Source organism: Crocodylus siamensis, chromosome 6 (genome assembly GCF_052110815.1).
Source record: "Crocodylus siamensis isolate JL-2025a chromosome 6, ASM5211081v1, whole genome shotgun sequence".
Classification (NCBI taxonomy): domain Eukaryota; kingdom Metazoa; phylum Chordata; order Crocodylia; family Crocodylidae; genus Crocodylus; species Crocodylus siamensis.
Window position 1 is genome coordinate 19,406,635 of NC_143400.1, and position 22,275 is coordinate 19,428,909.

Below are 22,275 nucleotides of genomic sequence, written 5' to 3' on the forward strand. Positions count from 1 at the left end.
GCTGCCTGCCCCAGAAACCCCCGCATGAGAATAACACAGCAGAAAAGGCTAAAAACCGTGTGTGTGTATAAATGGGTATATATGTATAAATGTCTCTATGTTTTTATGCATACATATGTGCGCATATATGCATATATATGCATCAAAGGCTGTATACCCATGCATGCATATATATGTATATTTATGCATGCATGGGTATATGGCCTTTGATGCATGTATATGAGTGTAACAGAAGGGACACTCCCATCCGGCTGTCCGTGGTGAGCCAAAACCAGGCTGAGCCTGAAAGGTTTCTTTGTCCCCCTGAGGAAACCAGAACAAGAGGCCTGGAGCAATTCTGCCTTCAGGCCCTGGAAACAGGGTCCCTCTCTGAGACCAGAATTGCACAGCCAGCATGGGTGGCCGCCAGGATCTGATACGGGAGGTTGGCTTGGGGAGCTGAGAGAGAGGGGAGCTGTTGTGGAGACTGCAGGGATCTCGCTGGGGACGCAAGCCCTAGCTCTGATTAAAGTGGGGCTGGGAGTGGGCATAGCCTTTCCCTCTTGTAGTGGACCCTCATGTGGGGGGCCCTGAGGCAGTGAGCAACCAGGAGTGTAGACATACCAGCCCCAAGGGGCAGGGGAGGGGTGTTGTGGGGAGGAGGCCATTTCTGTATTGCAGGAGGCCGAGCATGGGCACCAGCCATCAGCAGGGGTAGAGCCCCCAGGGCCATGGAAGGAGCTCCCATCGCTCCCGCACTTGAACTCAGGTGGCAGCAAGACCACAATAGTCAACCAAAAGAGTGCTATTTTGGGTGTCTACATCAGACCTACCCAAGGGGTGATCATCTACCTATAAATGTACATATGTTGTTACCAAGTTATATACATGTCTATAAGCCTTGAGTTCATGAGTATTATTTCATAACTCAATTGAGTTATGAGTTAAACCTTAGTATAGACAGCAATATATGTGTATGAATATAAATATACGTATGTATATAAATACCCAAATGTAATTAATATGTCTTTATAGCTGTACGTATAGTACATAAAAATATTGTAAATAGTTACAATATTTCTCTGTCAGAGTGCTGTTACACGAGGTATCCCTGTACCGGGATCCTGAGGTTCCTCTTTAGCCTAAAGGAACCAAAAGTGCCCCAGGGTTCCACAAATCGCCACTGGCAGTGGTAGGCACCCCACAGTGGGGTGTTACATATTCATATACACGTGCATGTCTATCTGTATGTACATGTATGCATGTGGGCATGTGCTTGCACATGTATACTATGTGCCTATACGTGTATATGCATCTGTGTATCTTTGTGTGTTTTTTATGTATAAATGTTTATATACTTCTATGCATTTATGGGTATGATTATATGCATGTACATAGGTGTATTACATATGCATGTATGTATTCTTTTATGGGCATATACATATCTGCGTATGTGTGTGTGTGTATATATGTAGGCACATGGGTGTAAGTATGTACAGGCAGTCCCTCCACTTAAGTTTCACACTTATAAGGTTTATAAATTGGCACCTTGTTTCAACTTTATGACATCAGTTTAGACTTTACAACACTTGATCCAATGTGATGCCATGCCAGTGAACAAGTTCACTGTGTCGCCCACCTCCCTGGAGAACATCTGTCCAAACTGCCTTGGACAATTTCTTTAAGAAAGCAAACAAGACTCCAGAAGAACCTGCAGCCAAGACTCCTGAGAAAACTCCAGCCAAGAACCCTTCAAAAAGTCCAACCAAGAGCTTTTCAAAAAGTCCAGCAAAAGTCACCTCAAAGAAGTCCTTCCAAATCAATATGATTGCTATTTACCATATAAATACACTTAAGTTGCTATATTACTTATCAATAATTGATGAAGTACAAAATTCTGGGGTATTTTTAGTGAAAATACAGTACTGGGCCTTGGTTGAGAAACCAATCCCCCATTCATAACATTGTTTCTTATGAGAAAATTGGTTCTGAGTTACAACGTTTCAAGCAGTTTTCAGGAACCAATTGTGTCATAAGTCCAAGGACTACCTGTATACATATGCATGTACCTATATGTGCGTATGTACGTGTGGATACATATATGCATGTCTAGACATGTTTTTATGTATATACGTGCATGCGTGTCTGTGTATAAGTGTATGTGCATATGCATACCGTGTGTGTGTGTATACGTGCATAATTACAGGTACGGTCCAGTTTTAGAGCCAGGGGCAGCAAGCAGCTCTGTCTGTGCTTGCACATAAACCCATTGTCCAGTTTAGGTGCCCTTGTCCTTGGATACTGGGGCCATTGGTGCCCCTCCAGCTCGAGTAGCCTCTAGCTGCAGCCTTTTATCCCTCATGGTGCTGGTAGCCAGTGCCAAGTGCAGGATAATCCAGGAGGGTGTGTTCAGGGGACAGTGAGGCACCCTCTGGGTGAGGAGACCTGTTGTCAGCCACGATCACGCTTGTTGGACGTGCTTTTATCCTGGTAGGCAGCTGAGCAGGGGAGGAAATCATGCCAGGATCTATCTTGTAGTAATAGTACTTCTCCCACCCGCCCCGGGCTTAGTTGGATAACATTGTATTTTCTGTAACCTAGTTGCACTCCCTTCCTCACCCCCAATAGGAACATTATTACCGCTACTACTATGACTATATTAACAATACTAGCGAGTGTACTACTGGTCTTGCTATAATACTAATAGAAATAATAATAGTAGTAATAGCCAGAGTAGCACTAATATTAGTATTGCTATTAGCACTAATATTGCTAGTGCAATAACAATAGTAGGGATAACAACGTTACTACTAGTACTTTTGGCATTACTGCTAGTATTGCTATTATGATTAAAGCCGTAGTAATAACAATAGGATTATTATTGCAATAAATAACAACATCAATAACAATAATAACCATAGCAGTAATAGGAATAGTCATAATGACTACTACTGTTCTTTTGTAGAGGCCTGTCCCAGCTGGCTCAGCACAGCCTAGTGCCCACACACCCAATCCCTCAGAGGAAGGCTTAAAACCAGGACATCCCTGACACATGCAGCAGAAAGGGGTGGGGTGGAGGATTCCTGCCCAGCTCTGTGTGGCAACCGGCAAAGACCAAAAGCCTGGGAATGACCCCTACAAGAACACAGGGACAGCTATGCCCAGGTCACTCCAACTAGTGACTATTTAACCTCATGTCAAGGCAACACATGCCCAAACTCAGGCGCCTCTTCCAGAAAGCCGTTAGAGGTGTTGCTTCTTGTGGGGGATCCAGCCCTGCGAACCCAGCTGCAGGCCGATGGTGACATCCATGGAGAACCTGGTGGGTGTTTGGCACTGGACGAGAGACAGCAAGCTTCCCTGGACCAGACAGAGATGGGACACGAGTCTAGCATGTGCTCACATCCATGTGCGTCTGGCCTGCACTGGGTCCTGTCTCTCTCTAGTGAGGAGACAGAGGCAGCTTGAGCTCAGGGTGGCTCCTGGTCAGAACAGCAGGGGCTGAGTCTTGCACCCTCTAACCAAGCAGATCTCCCAGTCTGCCTTTCCAGCTGACCCAGTGCCCCAACCGGACCCGTCTCTGCTCTCACAGAAGCAGGGGTGTGGCAGGGGGTGGGGCTACCAGAGCTGGCACAGGATCCCAGGGTGTTATAACCAGGATGTCTCTAGTGGCTTGCATTTCATCTGGACAAGAACAAGAGAAGCCAAAGCAAGCTCATCCACACAGGACACAGTGTATTGGGACACTAGCAATCAGGGAACATTCCCCAAACATGATAACATCCTGCATTTCACCCAGAGGATGTCCTCTTACTCTGTGTCCTTCCCCAGGAAAGGCAGGACCTGCCACAGGCTGCCCCTTCTTCCCCCAGAAAAGGCACTCTACTGGCCCCTGGCCACAGGCTTCTCCCAAAGGGCAGAGGCCTTGCTACACAGCAGTACAGGGGAGTGAGGCCTTGAGTGCGACCAACTCCTGAGGCCAAGGGTTTGTACAACCCCTGGACCACGGTGAATCCTCGGCAAAGGGAAGGGGCTGGGGAGCAGCAGGCACCTAGGGATGCAGAGTACTGGAGAGAGGCCAAGAAGCAAAATAAGCATGACTCAGCTCAGGTTGCCACAAGCAACTCTTTTGCAGATGCCAATGGGCATGGGAGGCAACCAAGGAGGCAACTGTGTCTTCTCCCAGGTATGATGGTACTGGTGCTGAGCCAGGGATAGGAAACGGGGGAAGGTGTTACCACACGTGACACAATGGTACTGACACTTCCCCCTGTGCACATGGTGCTTGCTTAGGTCTGAGGGGTATGCAAAGCTCTTCCCACATCTGTTGAAGTGGTGGGAGAGTTCTCCAAAATGGATTTTGCAGTGAGCAGCCAGGGTCGAGAGGCAGGTGAAGCCCTTCCCGCACTGTGCGTATGCAGTGGTGCCAGCCCAGAGTAGAGTTGTTGGCATAGCTCTTCCCACACTCAGGGCACTAATGTGGCTTCTTCCCTGTGTGGACCCGCTGGTGATTGGCCAGGCTGGAGGACTGAGTGAAGCTCTTCCCACACACAGAGCACTGATATGGCTTCTCCCCTGTGTGGATTCGCTGGTGCTGGGCAAGGTGGGAGGACTGGATGAAGCTCTTCCCACACTCAGAACACTCATGTGGCTTCTCCCCTGTATGGATGCGCTGGTGTTTGGTGAGGTTGGATGATTCACGGAATCTCTTCCCACATTGAGAGCACTGATGTGGCTTCTCCCCCGTATGGATGCGATGGTGATTAGCCAGGCTGGAGGATTGGGAGAAGCACTTCCCACACTCAGAGCACTGATGCGGCTTCTCCCCTGTGTGTATGCGCTGGTGTTTGGTCAGGCTAGAGGATACACGGAATCTTTTCCCGCATTCAGAGCACTGATGTGGCTTCTCCCCTGTGTGGATGCGCTGGTGCATGGCCAGGTGGGTGGATCTGGCGAAGCTCTTCCCACACTCAGAGCAACCATGTGGCTTCTCCCCTGTGTGGACACTCTGGTGGTTAGCCAGGGTGGAGTACTGGGCAAACCTCTTCCCACACTCAGAGCACTGATGGGGCTTCTCCCCTGTGTGAATACGCTGGTGTTTGGTCAGACTAGATGATTCACGGAATCTCTTCCCACACTCAGAGCACTGATGTGGTTTTTCCCCTGTGTGGATGCGCTGGTGTATGGCCAGGTGTGTGGATCTGGCAAAGCTCTTCCCACATTCAGAGCAACAATGAAGCTTTTCCTCTGCATGGACATGCTGGTGGTCAGCCAGCGTGGAGTAACGAGTGAATCTCTTCCCACACTCAGAGCACTGATATGGCTTCTCCCCCGTGTGGACGAGCTGGTGTTTCGTCAAGTTGCAGGATTCATGGAATCTCTTCCCACACTCAGAGCACTGATGTGGCCTCTCCCCTGTGTGGATGCGACGGTGTTTCGTCAGGCTGGAGGATTCACGGAATCTCTTCCCACACTGAGAGCACTGATGTGGCTTCTCCCCTGTGTGGATGCGCTGGTGTATGGCCAGGAGGGTAGGTCTGGCAAAGCACTTCCCACACACACAGCAACAATGTGGCTTCTTCCCTGTCTGGGTGCACTGGTTGTTGGCCAGGATGGGGGAATGGTTGAATTTCTTCCCAAATTCAGAGTACTGTGTTTTCTCCCAGGCGTGAAGATACCGGTGCTGAGCCAGGGATACGAAATGGGGGAAGGTGTTACCACATGCAACACAACAGTACTGACGCTTCCCCCTGTGCACATGGTGCTTGCCTAGGTCCAAGGGGTATGCAAAACTCTTCCCACATCTGTTGAAATAGTGGGAGAGTTCTCCAAAATGGATTTTGCAGTGACCAGTCAAGGTCGAGAGGCAGGTGAAGCCCTTCCCGCACTTGGTGCACAGATGGGGCTTCTCCCCATTGTGGCTTCTCTTGTGCAGAGTCAGGAGTGATGGGCAGCTAAAGCTTTTCCAGCACTCAGAGGAGGGGTGGGTTTTGTCCCTGGGGTTGGCGGGGAGCTCCTGCTTCCCTCTGAGGCCCTCCCCACTGGCTCGGCTCAAATGCAGGGTCTCTCTCCAGTGGAACATTTTTTCATGGCTCTTTTGCCCCACAAGTCCTTCCCTGCTCTCAGGTTGCTCTCTGGCTTCTGTTCCTTCTCTGCTCTCATGGCCAAGGGGAGATGGCTCACACTTCACTGGTACATTCTCCCTCAGCTTTTGGGGCCCTTCCTGGCTCTTGAGCCACTGGTCCTCCACAAGTCTAAGAAACTCCATCTTGCCCAAACTGCAGGGTTGCTCCAAGTTTGCAGGCCCTTCTTTAGGACTTTGCTCCACAGCTCTGCTCAGCAGCCAAGTGCGTTCTGTGTAGGGAAGAAAAACTCCAGGTTAGTCCTGGCCCTGCTGGCACAGGCCAAACACTGTTATTCCCTCTGCTGCAATGGACCTGCAAGCACGGCAGTACCTTGCAATTTGCTTTTGCTTAAGAGAACAAACTCTTCTTGCCAAATCCCAAGTGGTAGGGGTGAGGGAGGGACACGTCCCTGTGTCAGGCTAATGATCCCTGCTCGTTGGAGGTCAGAGCCAGACTCTCAGAGTTTCTAGCACAGCTGTCAGCCCCATCCCTTCAGACCCTACTGCCAGAAATCCAATTGGGACATGTGTGTTGGGACAGGACCTGAATGGCTTCCAGCTCTAATGGGACCAGGAGACCAGAGGCAGAATCAGCATAATGGAAGGAGGCTCTCTGCGGGCTGCTCTGGTGCACAGCACTGATGGGTTCAGGGGGAGATGATATTGAGCCCTCCACCTGGCTGAACCAACATGCTCCAGAAGCCAAAGTGCACTGGTGAGACTGCTGTCCTGTGCTCAACTGTGATGTCTGGGAGTCCTGAGAGCAGCATCTGGCAGCAGGATGGACAGCCCTGCAGTGGATTTCTGGGGCTCGCCAGCAGTCAGGGTTGTGTAGGGAGCATGACTGGACACTGGACCTCCTGTTTGTCCTTGGTAGAAAAAGCACGTGTGGTTCATCCATTCTGCCTCCAAGAACTGTTCTGGGAGAGGAGGATTTAGAGCTCTGGCTCTCCCTTTTGGAAGGAACAGGGCTGTGCCTCCTACCTGCTTCTAGAGAAAGGTATGGGACACAGAATGAGCCCACGGGACTTTCCTCTGCTGACAAAGCCCAGGTGGCCTCCACATCACCAGAATCTGCACCGCAACCAGGACCCTGGCATGAACCTGCACTTGGACTCTGTCTGGGTTGAGTCCTGGGCTATGTGACACACACAGTCCAGAGATGAAACACAAAGGCATGAGCCATGGGGGATTCACTTCCCTTGCAGCATGAGAGGTTTTGAACCCCACCCACCCCATAGAGCCATTCAATGTAGCCTGAGACCAGGATTCAACACTTCCTGGGTTCCAGGTCAACTGGACCAATTGTCTGCCCTGAACAGCTGTAGTTAAGGAAAGAAGCAGCGAATGGCTGCTCTTCTCCACAGGTTGGAATTTCAATGTGTGAGAACAACACCCTCCTGGACACATGACAGCAGAAACTATTTGAGGTCAGCACCTGGAAGGGCAGCTCAGGGCAGGTCTGCAGGTTCCACACCCTATGTCAGTCTGGACATGAAGCATTTCTGAGAAGGGAGTCAGGGGAGGGGACAGCCACAACTCACCTGGCGACAGGTCCTCCAACCTTAAGATTTCCCTACAGTCCTCATCGCAGACCCACAGCTCATCCTGTCCTTGCTGGATGCGGCTGATTAAGTCAGGTGTGGGACCTCGATATCCTGTTTGGGATAGTGGTTAAAGAGGGTTCGTGAATGGGTACTGGATACAGAATAAGAAACTGGGATTTGGGGAATGGATCCAATTAACATAATGATTCTATTGGGACCTTGCAGAACAAGGGAGGGTGGACATTTACGATGAAAGAAAGGGAAAACACTGCAGGAAGAAGCCTTTGACAGATTATGGCCTTTGTCACTCAAGTGGTGGGGAATGGTCATAGGAAAAAAAACACCAACCGCTCTGAGATATAAAATGGGTATGTGACCGACAGTTCCCAGGGAAGGGAGTGGATATGTAGTGACCTTTGATGCGGTAGAGAGCAGAAAGATGAAACTCACTATTTACAAGGCACCAAAACAAAAAGACACAAGACGCACTGGTGGCTGGATAACATGTCTTATTAGTGTTATTCCAGGCAAAAGGAATGGGAGCGAGTTTCTTCTCTGGGAAGGTTTCAAATGAGGCCTGGCAGCAGGGAACAGAATCCAGGACAGATGGCCGACCATGATACTTCTCTCTGGGAGAGAGGGCCATTCCTCAACAGGGCAGAGGAAAAAAATATGTTGTAAGAACTGTGGTGGCAACGAAAGCAATAATCCCATCCAGTGGGAGGATCATCCCAGAAGGAAGATGAGCACGCAGACAGGCAAATCCTGCAGGGTTTGAAACAAAGGTCCCAGGAGTCCTGGATACAAACAACAGAAGGCAGACAGGGACACCTTTTATAGCATGTGAAAGCCCTAACGTAGGAATGGTCGACATGGTCTTTGCAGAGCTAAAAAAATGCCATGGAGCTCTTCCCTAAGGAAGTCCTTTAGGGGAACTGGAGGAACAGAAAGCACTAGAAAAGCAAGGTCACCCCATAGAAGGTAAGCCCCACAGCCCTGCCCATAAGCCAGAACAACCCTTGTATCAGAGAACCCCTGGAAATGACAATGGATCCTCACCAGCCCTGCACCAGGCCCACCCTTTCTATATCTGTGAAAGGCAGAGAGATTCCAGGAGGAGGATGAGACAACTCCTGAGAATGGCAAAGCGTTCTTCAGAACTTGAGAGCAGTTCTTCAAATAAACACAGCCAAGCTAGAGCCTGCAGCCTGTGGAGATGACAACTTTAGGAAGGAATGTGAGCAGAAGCTTCCAGGGACCCCGAGATAGAAGTACCCAGATTTCAACGTGCATGATATGCCTTTTACTACCTTCTGCTAGATCATAACCAAAGGAGGAGAAAAGGGATTTAGACAGCACTAGTATGTTAGACATGTGGGACAGAACTCACTCAGCAGGCCAGGGAGGAAATCATAGAATCATAAAGATTAAGGGCTGGAAGGGATCTCAAAAGAGCGAGTCCAATCCCCCTGCTCTGGGCAAGAATACTGCTGAGGTCAAAGGATCCCAGCAAGGTGTCTGTCCAGTCTTCTCTTCAAGACTTCCAAGGCTAGGGACTGCACCCCACGCTTGGGAAGTCTAGTCCAGATTCTGGTCAGCCTTACTGTAAATAAGTTCTTTACATCCAGCCTGAAACCAGATTGGGAAACATCCTCAAACAGTTTATGGGTATTACTCCTTGTCCTCCCCTAGCGCGCCCCCTAGTGATGAGTTTCTCCCAGCTCCTAATATTCACCCTTTACATGCTTACAGATGCTCACCAAGTCACCCCTCAGTCTTCTATTCCCCAGGCTGGAAAGTCCCAGATCCCTCAGTCTTTCCTCACGTGGTTTGCCCTCCAGGTCCTTAATCATTCTTGTGGTCCTTCTCTAGGCCTTCAAGAGTCTCCATGTCTTTTCTGAAGTGCAGCACCCAGAACTGGACGCAGTACTCCAGTTGGGCTCTCACCAACGCCAAGTTGAGAAGAACTATCAATTCCTCACCCGTTTGCGACACATCAGCTAATGCATCCCAGTATGTTATTAGCTCTGTTGACTATAGTGTTGCACTGGTGGCAGAAGCATTCCCCAAGGAACAGCTGGCAGTGAATTTTTCTGCCTAGTGAATTGGAGATGACACAACCGCACTGACAATGGAAAGGGAGATCCCCTCACCAAGACATGGTTGGATATAGAATCATTGGGGTGCCAAGAATGAGAAAAACTCAGGTGAAGGTAGCTGGATCATGGAACAGGAGATGTCAATATGAAACATAAGAGAGGCCTGATCAACCATGGACCTATGGGGAGGATGGGCATTTCAACCTGGAGCGAAAAGCTTGCAAGGTCAAGTGCAGAGAAGCAGGGAGAAGACAATAAGCATCAGCGCTCATATGGGTGCAGGGAGAAGTAGGAAAGAGCTTTACCCAGGGAAACGAGGGCTCGGCAGTTGGTCAGCATCTGGTCCCGGTAAAGCCCCTTCTGTGCATCCTCCAGCAGCTCCCACTCCTCCCGTGTGAAGTACACAGCCACATCCTCAAAGGCCTCCCAGAGCTGAAGGCACAAGTATTACCCCATTAGTTTCTCCTGTTCCAGCTGCCTCCAGCCCCCAACTGCCCTCTTCAGGATCCCTCTGCATGACACCTCTCTGCAGGCTGGGCCATGACACAAGGAGTGCAAAATGCCCCACTCTTCACTGACACGGGATGTGGGTGCAACTGTGGATGTAGGGGGCCACGTGTCTGCTCTGGCCCAGCTCATCACATTCTACGTTCTCAACTGTTTGAGGCAGCACCTATAGAGGCAGAGGCCTGGCTCCACAACTGTGGCCAGGCCTTCCCGTGCCAGCACCCCTTGTTCTCGCAGCCCCCATCACCAGATACTTGTTGCTCCTCAGCTCTCTCCGCTCCCCAAACTTTTAACAGTGCCCCAGCTCCTCCTGGGCACAGCCCCAGTGTACCCTCCACCCCCAGCTGGAGCTGTGCTTACCTCTGTGCTCTCCCCCTGCCTTGCCAGCCTGCCCTGCCCCTTCTGAACTTGGCTCAATTCAGGGCTCAGGGCGCCCTTCTCCCCCCGCCTTCCTGGGTAAGTCCTTGGCAGCTCCAGCTTTGCAGACCCTTCTTCAGGAGGCTGCTGATGAGCTCTGCCCAGGGCCCCTGCACCTGCGGGGGGAAGAGAAGCAACAGGTCAGGCCTGGTCCTGCTGGCAGGGGAAACCCCTGCTCCTCTCCTGTATGGGCCGGTGACTGCGGCAGCTGGAGCCTGACACATGGGAGAGGGGGGAGATGGAGGACAGGCACTGCAGCACCCAGACCCACTCTACCCAGCACCTGGCCTCTCATCTGACTCTGCGTCTGGCACGGGCTCCTCTCTGGCACCATGACATCGCTGGTCTGCAGGCCCTGGGCTCTCCCTCTGTGCTCCCTCCTCCAGAAACACGTCCACAGGCTGGGCCCGTGCCTGTTCCACTGCCCCGTTGGGCTGCATCCTGTGCGAGGTGATCTCCTCGACCTTCACCCTCATCATGACCTGGGGACGAGAGGGACGCGTCACTGGGGAGCTGGGACTGGGAGAGACGGGGCGGCAGGGAACATCTGCCGGGCACACGGGCATGGGAGCAGCACCAGCAATGATTCTGGTGAAACGTGAGCACGTGGAGTTTCTCAGCCTCCGCTGACCCCAGCTGAAACCCCTCGGCCAGGGTCACCGCCTCAGCACATGTCTGCAGCCTGCGCCCCCACCCCACGTCTCCTGGCGCAGGACGGCCAGGACCTGCTCCAGCACCACCAGGCCCACTCTGTGCCCTCCTGTGGTGATGGCAGAGCTCCCAGAGATGGCTGCAGAGCTCGCGCGGGCCCTCAGCCTCCTGGCAGCCTAGGCCTCAGCACCACGTCCCTGGCCTGGGCAGCACGTTCCCGGTGCCAGCGGTGCGGTGTGCAAGGGCCCCGAGGGCGCAGGAGGGGCTGCGTGGGCTGCATCACCTCCTGCCCCGGACCCGCTGTGCTGGACCAGCTCCCGCTGCCGGCCTGTCTCGGGGCGGCGCGAGGGGCTCGTCCTGCGCCTCCGGCTGCGCCGGGCTGCCGGGGAAGGCCGCGGCTGCCAGGGGCTCCAGCGCAGCCGCCGCTTCGTCCGCCCGGGAGGCCTCGTCCCGGCCGGGGGCTCCGCTCCGCTGTCGCACGGGGCTGCGGGGCCGCCTGCGGGGAAGGAGGCGGCGCGGATCGGAGCAGGTGACGGGAGACCCGAGACCGACCCGGCCCCACCCCGACGCTGCCCCGCTCCCGCCAGCCCCGACACGGGCAACGGGGCCGGCGACAGGCACACGTCCCTCGCCCCCGCATCTCCCAGCAGCCCCCGCGCCCCCAGCTGCTCCCTGGGCCGCGCCGGTGCCCCTCACTCCCGACCCCCGCACCCCACTCACTCTGAACCCCGCACACACCCTCGGCCCGACGGCGCCTGCGCACTCACTGCCCTGCCTCTGCCACCCCCGCCCGTACTGCTCCCGGTCTCAGCATGCGCAATGAGTCCTCTCCCTGAGGGTAAACCCCCCCCCGCCTCTGGTGACAGCGCATGCGCAGAAGACGGTAAAGCTGAAGCCGTCTGGCCGCGCTCCCACCTCCTTCCAGCCGCTGGGGGCAACAGTGAGACCCGCCGCGTGAGACACACCGCTGGTTTGTCCTGGGGAACCCCGGGGTGGGGGGGAATGCGGAAAGAAAGGCCAAAACCTGTGTGGGTGACGTGCACTTTATATTTCTGGATGTATGATATCTTATTTGATGTGTGTGTGTCTGTATCTGAGTGTATATGCATCTCTATATGTACATGTATCTCTATCCTTCTACGTGGTTGTTTATATGTATGAATTTGTGCGTATACTTGTATGTGTTTATATACGTATGAGTATGTGCACGTATTCTTTGATGTACACGTGACATCCCAGGAGACGGGCTGGGTGAGGCAGCTAGGACTGGGGGGCCGCACTTCCTGGACACTGTATTCCCAGGAGCACTTGCTCTCTGTCACACAATTGCCCATGACCCTAGAGAAATCGTTTTTTTTTGCATTCTACAGGGCAAAAAAAAAGAAAAAAGTGTTGGGGGCATGCTGTAAGTGATGTAATATGGTATGCCTGTGAGCACCTGAGATGGGTTCCCCAGGCTGGGGTGCAACTAGTTCCAAGTCCATGCACACATCATGCCGTGCAGAAAGGTAGTGACTGGCTGACCTGACGCCCCCCTCCTGCCCCCCTGCCACATGTACTGGAGGAAACCTGCTATGGTTATGTTAATTCTAATAGCAATAGGAATACAAATAATATTTTTGTTACCACTACTGCTAGCACTATAAAAATAGAAATAAGAGTAGTAATAATACGCAGAATAGTGGCAATAATATTATGCCTATTAGATCCATTGCCACTACAATAATAGAAATAACGAGAGTAGAAATAAGAACACCACCGCTACTCTTGGCATTGCTGCTACCATTGCTACTATCATTAGAGCAGTAATAATAGCCATAGGAGAATCATCGCTATTTATATTATTGCTATAAATAAGAGCAACACCATTCACAACAACAGTAGCAGTGATTGCCAGCCCTAATGACTACTACTAATTTTACATAGAGGCCTGTCCCAGCCTATCCAGACAGGCTCAGCACAGCCCAGCGCCCATACACCCCCTGCCTTGAAGAAAGGCTTTAAAACAGGACACCCCCCAAAACACAGCACAAGCGGGCGGGGGACAGGATTCCTGCCCAGCTCCGTGTGGCAACGGGCAAAGCCCAGAAGCCTGGAACGACCCCGATCAGAACACAGGCACAGCTACGCCCACGTCACCCCAACTCGTGGCTGTGCAGCCTCATGTCGAGCCCCCAAGTCCCCACACTCTGGCATTTCTTTCAGCAAAGCTTTGGAGGTGTCGCTCCCTGTGCAAGATCCAGCCCTGCGAGCCCAGTTGGAGGGCAATGCTGAGGTCCATGGAGGGTGTCTGGTACTGGACAAGAGAAGAAGCAGGCTTCCCTGGACCAGGAAAAAGAGGACATGTGAGTCTAGTGTGTACTCGCGCACATGTGCGTCTGCCCTGCCCTTGGGGCTTGGCTCTCTAGAGAGGAGACCGAGGCAGCTTGAGCACTGGGTGGCTGGGTGTTGCACCCTCAAACCAAGCAGGTCTCCTTTCCAGCTGGCCCAGCACCCCAGAGAGACCTGCTTCTCTGATCCCACCCAAAGCTTTTTGGGACAGGCAGCAGAGGGTTCTGCTAGCAGAGCTGGACCAAGATCCCAGGGTCTTAAACCTAGGATGTCTCTGGGGGCTGTATTTTATCTGGACAAGACCAAGAGAAGCCAAAGCAAGTTCCTCCACATGAGAGGCGGTGTATTTGGATACTAGCAATCACGGAACATTCCCCAGACATGACAACATCCTGCACTTGACCCAGAGGATGTCCTCATACTCTCTGCAGCCTTCCCCAGGAGAGGCAGGACCTACCGTAGACTGCCCCTCCTCTCCACAGCCCACATTTCCCCTAGGAAAGGCACTCTACTGGCCCCGGACCACAGGCGCCTTCCAAAGGGCAGGGGGCTTTCTGCACAGCAGTACATGGCAGTGAGGCCCCCAGTGCTCAGTTCTGGAGAGAGGATGAGAAGCAAAACCTGCCAGGCCGGCCTCAGGGTGGCAGCAGCAGCTCCTTGCAGACACTGATGGGCAGGGGAGGGACAAAGACAGGCCCTGGGGAGATCTGGAGCTAGGTGTCTGGGGGAGGGCACCCCGTTGGGAAGGCGCTTCTTCTTCCCCGGGATCACTGGCTGCTTTCACAGACCAATGGGGAAGGCACAGGCTCCAAGGCTAATATAAAGATCGCTTCTTGGCCTCTTGAAGGCTCAGGACAAACGGAGTGGTTCCTTAACCTTGCATCAGTGTTCATGATGGCAGTTCTCCTGAACCGTATCGCAGGAGAACTGCTCTTGCGTGGTTCAGTACCCGCCGAGGTGTAGCGACTTTAAGCCCACTGTATGACAATGGGAGTCTCCTCCCTTGCTTGCTCCAAGGGCTGTATGCGTAAGGGCAAGCAAAACTCGAGGGCATCTGAACCCCAAGCCTCCAGGGGCTTCGGCCTGCAATTAGGATGCTCCCCAAAGGATTTAGAAATATCTGAAGCTCCAGGTGTGGGTGGAGGATGCTTGCTGGTAGTAGGGCAACTTATGGTTCTGTTAGGGCTCCCTCTCTTCCCAATGGGAAGGTAAGTAACCCACAGATCACACACCAAGGTAAAACAGCAAGTGTAACTTTCTTTATTGAAAAAACACATGCCAGACCAATACCATAAGCTTACAAGCCACTAGCGCATTGGGCTGAAGGAAAGGCACTCCCCACCCTGTTCCAAATTATTACCTGATAGGTCTCGGGAACCCTACCTTGCATTCAGGGTGGCCAGACTACCTCCTTATCGGGTCCTCAGCCTTGTCCTCCCTGAAGCAGTTCCGCCCGGGGCCCAGTTCTTCTGACTTTTATACCCTCCTTTTTGTTAACTATCTTCTCCAGAAGGGGGTTCACTTTTAGCCTCACTGCCTTCTTGGGATTGGAGCCAAGGTATTATCTTATTTTGCAAAGCTGTCATTTATAAGTAAAAGCTGTTATCTTTGAGTTCCTCTTGGGTTGGGACTTTACTGGGCCGTTGGTCGGGCAAGGACAGTTCCCCTTTTTTTCCTTATTTTTGTCTTTGCATATCAGCAATCAGCAGCAGATGCATTAGGTCATTATCCCATCGCTTCTAGGATCTGCGAAGTTGTCCCCCCACTCCAAGGAGGCTAAGCTGACTCCCCCCAGAAGCCTCTTGTACTGGACTCTTGGATTTTGAATTAGTTTTGGTGAATTTGGCATCAGATACACATTCTTATTAAAAAAAAGTCTCTTTACAGATTCCCCCAGCATCTGGAGTGGCCTTTGCCCAAAGTGTTTCCTCTTAGCCCCTCCCCATAATCAAACCTTGACAACCAGCCTTTAGATCCTTCCAGTTCTGGGGTGCCCCAGAAGGCCCGAATGCTGCGTGAAATCTTTCTGTACTCCAGCAGGAGGCTGCTTGCCTGAATTCAGCCAACAGCGGGAAGTGAGCCGGTAGGCATCCCCAAGCCTCCCCAGCACCACTGGCAGAGTTATGGATGCTCCCGGGTGTGGATGCGCTGGTATTTGCCCATGGTGGAGGACTTGCTGAATCTCTTCCCACACACAGGGAACTATTGTAGCTCTTCCCCTGTGTAGATCTGCTGCCGTTTGGTCAGGCTGGAGGATTTGCTGAATCTCTTCCCACACTCAGCACTGATGTGGCTTCTCTTCCGTGTGCATGTGCTGATGGGTGGCCAGGCTGGAGGAGTGAGTGAATCTCTTCCCACACTCCGAGCACTGATGTGGCTTCTCCCCTGTGTGGATGCGCTGGTGTATGGCTAGATGGTAGGAATGGGCAAACCTCTTCCCACACTCAGAGCACTGATGTGGCTTCTCCCCTGTATGGGTGAGCTGGTGCCGGGCCAGGTGGGTGGACTGAGTGAAGTTCTTCCCACACTCCGAGCACTGATGTGGCTTCTCCTGTGTGTGGATGCGCCGGTGCCGGGTCAGGTTGGAGGACTGGGTGAAGCTCTTCCCACACTCCGAGCACTGATGTGGCTTCTCCCCTGTGTGGACGCGCTGGTGGATAGCCAGCCCGGAGGAGTCAGTGAAGCTCTTCCTGCAAATAGAGCAATGATGTGACTTCTCCCCAGTATGGATAGGCTGGTGCCGGGCCAGATGGTAGGACCTAGTGAAACTCTTCCCACACTCAGAGCACCGGTATCGTTTCTTCCCTGTGTGGATGTCCTGGTGCTGGGCCAGGTTGGAGAACTGGGTAAATATCTTCCCACATTTGGAGCACTTATATGGCTTCTTCCCTGTGTGGATGCACTGGTGCTCAGCCAGGGAGACAAAACAGGTGAAGGTCTTACCACATGTGACACAGTGGTGCTGATCCTTCCCCCTGTGCAAATATTGGTGCTTGCCTAAGTCTGAGGGGGATGCAAAGCACTTCCCAGATCTGGTGCAGCGGGAGGGCAGCCCTCCAGAATCCATCTTGCAGTGGGCATCCAGGGCGGAGAGACAGGTGAAGCCCTTCCCACACTTCCTGTCTAGGTGGGGCTTCTCCCCAACGTGACTTCTCTTGTGCAGAGTCAGGAGTGAGGGGCAGCTAAAGCTTTTCTGGCACTCAGGGCAGGGGTGGGTTGTGTTCTGGCTCTTCAGCTCCACAAATCCTTCCCAGCACCCAGGGCTGTCTCTGGCTTCTGTCCCTTCTTCACTCCCACGCTCCAGGGGAGATGGCACCTGCTTCCCTGCTGTATTGTCCCTCTGCTGTTGGGGCCTCCCCTGGCTCTGGGGCCATTGGTCTTCTTCAGGTCTCTGGGACTCCTTGTCACCCAAAGTTCCTGGGGAATTCCGGGCTGGCTTCAGATGTGGCAGTCCTTCATCAGGACTCTGCTCCTCTGCTCGGCTCAGCAGCCAGGCACCTCCTGTGAGGGGAAGAAAAACTCTAAGTTAATCCCTGCCTTGCTGGCACAGGCCAAACGCTGCTATTCCCTCTGCTGTGATGAGGCTGTGAGCACCACTGGGCCCCTGGTACTTACATTTCCTTAAGAGAACATGGTTTTTCTGCCAAACCTCAAGTGCTGGGGGTAAGGATGGGCACATCCCTGTGCGGAGCTTATGTTCATTGCTCCGTGGAGGTCAGAGCCACCCTCTTATCAGGTACCAGGGTGAACATCCCCACAGTGGATTTCTGGAACTCACCACCAGTCAGAGATGTGTAGGGAGCTACAGAGAGCTTCGACCCACCGTGCTGATTTCCATGGGGGACTACAAATGTCATCGTACCTTGGGACAGGTTGTTACACAGGTCTAGCTACCTTGGGCTGGGGAACTCTTCTGCTCCTGAATGAAGATGGATATCTAAGATCATGGTATCCCGGGGACACTAGACCTGCACCTAATCATCAAGACATGAAACATCCCCCATCCCCTAGCACAGGGGTGGGCAAAATACAGCTCGGGCTGGATGCGGCCTGCCAGGGCATTCTATCTGGCCCGCAGAGCCCCTAAAAAATTTAGAAGAGGAATATTAATCTGCCCTGGGCTGCCTGTCACGCAGCCCTTGATGGCTTCCTGAAACTCCGTAAGCGGTCCTCAGCCCAAAAAAGTTGCCCACCTCTGCCCTAGCAGCCCTAGTTAGGGGGAGAAGTGGGGAACGGCTGCTCCTCTCCACAGTTTGGAATTTCAGTGCGTGGAAACACCTGCCTGGACACACGGCAGCAGAAGCTATTTGAGGCCAGCACCTCGAAGGGCAGCACAGGGCAGGTCTGCAGGCTGCAGGCACCCTGTCACTCTAGGCAAGAGGCATGTCCGAGAGGGAAGGCGGGAGGGAACCACCACAACTCACCTGGCAGCAGGTCCTCCAACCTGGAGATGCCCCCACAGTTCTCATCATCACCGACCCAGAGCTGCTCCTGTCCTCGCTGGATGCGGCAGATTAAGTCAGGCGTGGGACCTCGATATCCTGTTTGGGGCAATAGTTCAAGAGGGTTCGTGACTGAGTACTGGATGCAGAATAACTCGGATCTGGGGGATGGACATAATGAACCCAAGGATTTTACTGGGGCCCTGAAGGACAAGGGAGGGTGGACGTCTAGCACGAAAGAGAAGGAGTTGCAGGGACAAGCCGTCAATAGGTGGATAGGAAGGGAAGATTTTATAAGAACTGCGGTAGCACAAGAGCAATAATCCCATTCAGCGGGAGGATCGAATGAGGGGAGTTGAGCACACAGACACTTGGTAAATCCTCCAGGGTTTGAAACAAATGTCCCAGGAGCCATGGATACAGACAACAGAAGGCAGGAGACACCTTTTATAGCACATGAAAACCCATAATACAGGGATGGTCAATATGGACTTTGCTGAGCAACAAAAAGCCTTGGAGCCCTTCCCTAAGGAAGTCCTTCGGGGGAATTGGAGGGAAAAGAAAGCACTAGGAAATCAAGATGACCTCAGAAAAGGTAAGTTCCTTTGCCCTGCCCACAAGCCAGAACAACATCTGGAAATGACAGCAAGTTTTCATGGATGGAGCCGTGCAGAGCACGTGGATTTCAACCAGCAAGGAGAAGTCTGTGAGGACGAGAGTGCAGGGAGAAGACAATAAGCGTCAGCACTGACATGGCTGCGGGGAGAGGCAGGGAAGAGCTTTACCCAGAGAAATGAGGGCTTGGCAGTTGGTCAGCATCTGGTCCCGGTAAAGCTCCTTCTGTGCATCCTCCAGTAGCTCCCACTCCTCCCACGTGAAGTACACAGCCACATCCTCAAACACCTCCCGGAGCTGCAGGCACACGCGTTTCCCCGTCAGTGTCTCCTGTTCCCCTGTCTCCAGCCCCCACCGCCCTTTCCAGGATCCCTCTGTGCGAAAGTTCTCTGCAGGCTGGGCCACAACACACGGGTGCAAAATCCCCCCTTGTTAAGCGACATGGGATGTGGGTGCAGCCGTGGACATAGGGGTGCATGTGTTGGCCCTCACCCAGTTCATCATGTTCTGTGCACTTGGCCCTGTGCTTGGTGAATACCAGCTGGGTATGGTTGCAGCCCTCTCCCCAGCCCCAACTGCTCTTCCCACACCCCTGCCCCACCTGGAGCTGGTGCCCCGCTCACCTCCATGATCTCCCCCTGCCTTGCCGGCCAGCCCTGCCCCTTGTGCAGCTGGCCCCACTCAGGGCTCAGGGTGCCCCTCTCCCCCAGCCTCCCTGGGGAAGTCCTCCGCAGCTCCAGGTTTGCAGGCCCTTCTTCAAGAGGCTGCTGATGAGCTCTGCCCAGGGCCCCTGCACCTACAGGGGGAAGAGACGGCACAGGTCAGGCCTGGTGCTGCTGGCAAGGGAAAGCCCTGCTCCTCTCTGGAAGGCTCCTTTTGAAAAGGTTCTGGGAGGAGGCTAAGCTGGCATCCTGGAGCAGGGGTCAGCTTTGCAGAACCCAGGGGCCACAGGATAATGACTTAATGTATTTGCTGTTTTTTAGATAAGATTAGAAAGAAGAACTGCTCTTGCTTGACTCAGCGGCTTTGGAAAGTGATTATAAGTGCCACAACTTGCATAACAATGCAAACCTTCGTATTACACCAATATAAAAAACAAACACTTTAAATCAAGTCAAAAAATCCAACGGTCGCATCCCATTCCTATGTAGAATAGTGTCCCAAATATAAACCTCTCTTTGCAACAGTCATCTAAAAAATTAACAGGTCCTTAAAAAAATATATTCATATAAAATCAGTAAAAATAAAAACCAAAACTAAACCCCTCTATAACTAGGCCCCAATCCCTATAGCATTAGCAAAAAAAGTTTAAGCCCCGAAGTCCCCTGCTAAATAAATAACTCAAACAAAAAAACTCCTAAACCCCCAAAAGTGCAAACAATAAAGCCGTCATGAATAGATGTGCCATCATGAAAATTTCCTAATAAACCCTTGTCATCTACATCAAAATAGTGTAAGCAATTGTGTGTTAAACAAAATCTTTAACCAAACCACTGTAGTAAGAAACAATGCCATTGAGTGTCTGTTGCTTCAGTAACCCCAGTAACCTAAAACAACAAAAAATATCTCCCGAACCCGTTAGAAAGTGCCGTTGCAATGCTACCACTGTAGAAAGTGAAAAACATATTTATGCACAACCTACCTATTCGCATTCATTAAGTTTAGCCAAAGTCTTCCCAATAAATTAAACAATGTGATTAAGCCCTTCCTAAAAAGCTATCAAAAATTAGAAAAATTTAAAAAACCACAATTATGCTACTGCTTTACATAACAAAAAATAAACAAGCCTACACACAATACATCAAAAAAGAAAACTTTAAAGTTAACTGCCAAGTTAAAATCAGTGTCTAGACACTATTAATATAACCTTTTCTTAAGTTATAGCCCCATCTAAACTAAGTTAAAAGCCTTTGTGCTACATCCAGTAATTTTTATCAGCACGAGTACATGCAGATGCAACCGTCAGGGAGGGATTGCGAAGCCCGTTCTGAAGTGGGTTCTGGGATGAGGCTAAGCTGGCATCCCAGAGGGGGCATCGGCTTTGCAGAACCCAGGAGCCACGGGATAACGCATCTGCTGCTCTTTGGGTAAGATTAGAAAGAAGAACTGCTCTTGCCTGACCCAACAGCTCTGGAAAGAGGAACTTCAAAATGACAGCTTTGCCGCATGAAACAATAGCTTAGCACTAATCCATAAAAGGTGATAAGGCTAGAAGGTACTTTGATTGGAGAAGCCAAAGAAATAAAAAGTAAAAATGAAAGTATAGAAGTCATAAGAACTAAGCCCCTAAAAGAATCACTTCAGAAAAAAACAAAGCTAAAAACCCAAGAAAAGAAACAGCCTTGCCACCCTGAATGCAGGGTGGAGTTCCCAAGACAAGCCAAATAATGACTTAAAGTAAAAAGAGCCTTTCCTCCAGCCTGATGCGCTAGCAGTTTTGTAAGCCCTAGTATTAATTTGGTGCCATTAAACCATTTGGCTGTTACTTGCAATAAAAGATATACTTGTTGTTTTAACCATGGTGTGTAACTTGTAAGTTATTCACCTTCCCCCCTCAGAAAAAAAAAGCCCTGCTCCTCTCCCTTATGGTGCGGTGAGAGCGGCAGCTGGAGACGGGGCAGGCGGAGGACAGCCATGGCTGTCACCCGGCCCCTCACCTGACTCTGGTTCTGGTAGAAGTTCGCCTTCGGGCCCACAAGGCGGCTGGTCCCGAGGCCCTGCACTGTCCCTCTGTGCTGTCTCTTCCAGACAGACATCTGCAGGTCGGGCCCATGGCTGTGGCTGGTGCAGCGCCCCGCTCGGCTGCATCCTGTCTGAGGTCCCCTCCTCCACCTTCATGCTCACGGTGACCTGGAGACAAGAAGGATGTGTAACTCGGGAGCCGGGACAGGCAGAGACGGGCGGCAGGAAACCTGCCCCAGGCGCACGGAGACGGGGTCAGCAGCATCCGTTATGAAGATGAAACACTCGCACACGGAGCTTCTCGGCCTCCGCCTGCCCCAGCGCCCCCAGCTCCACCGTCTGCTCCTGGCTGCCGCGCTGGGGCAGAGCTCCCGCCCGCGGGGACGGAGGCGGCGCGGATCGGAGCAGGTGACGGGTGTCCCGGGACCGACCCGCCCCAGCCCGACGCTGCCCCCCCCCACATGTCCCAGCAGCCCCCGCTACTTCCTGCCCCCTCCCACTGCTGCCGGTGCCCCCCCCCCGCCGAGCGGATCTCCCACCTCGGCCCGGCGGCGCCTGCGCACTGACTGCTGCCGGCTTGGGCGTTGTCAGGGCTCCCTCTCTTCCGAGGGGAAGGTGAGTAACCCACAAGTCGCACGCCAGGGTCAAAGCGGCAAGTATAACTTTTCTTGCAAGATAGACTAATAGCAGCAACTCCGTACAAAACCGCTAGCACGTCGGGCTGGAGGAAAGCACTCCCCACCCTGTCCTAAGTCATTACCTGACTTGTCTGGGGAACCCCACCCTGCGTCCAGGGTGGCAAGAGGATCTCCTCTATCGGGTCCTCAGCCTTGTCCTCCCTGAAGTGATTCCTCCAACCTAGTTCTCATGACTTTTATACC

The 22,275-nt window shown here is 52.4% G+C and overlaps 1 protein-coding gene across 1 annotated transcript; it reads right to left on the reverse strand.

Annotated features, from left to right (window-relative positions):
• Window positions 1–3,694: 3,694 nt before the first annotated feature.
• On the reverse strand, window positions 3,695–21,875 carry LOC149861436 (uncharacterized). The gene is given in 12 exon segments (XM_090053757.1): window positions 3,695–6,333; window positions 7,648–7,761; window positions 10,055–10,181; window positions 10,617–10,789; window positions 10,957–11,155; window positions 11,608–11,893; window positions 15,787–15,936; window positions 15,938–17,156; window positions 18,080–18,196; window positions 18,883–19,009; window positions 19,336–19,508; window positions 21,370–21,875. Coding segments are annotated over 12 exon segments (4,986 nt in total). The 5' UTR covers window positions 21,551–21,875; the 3' UTR covers window positions 3,695–4,213.
• Between the last annotated feature and the right edge of the window lie 400 nt (window positions 21,876–22,275).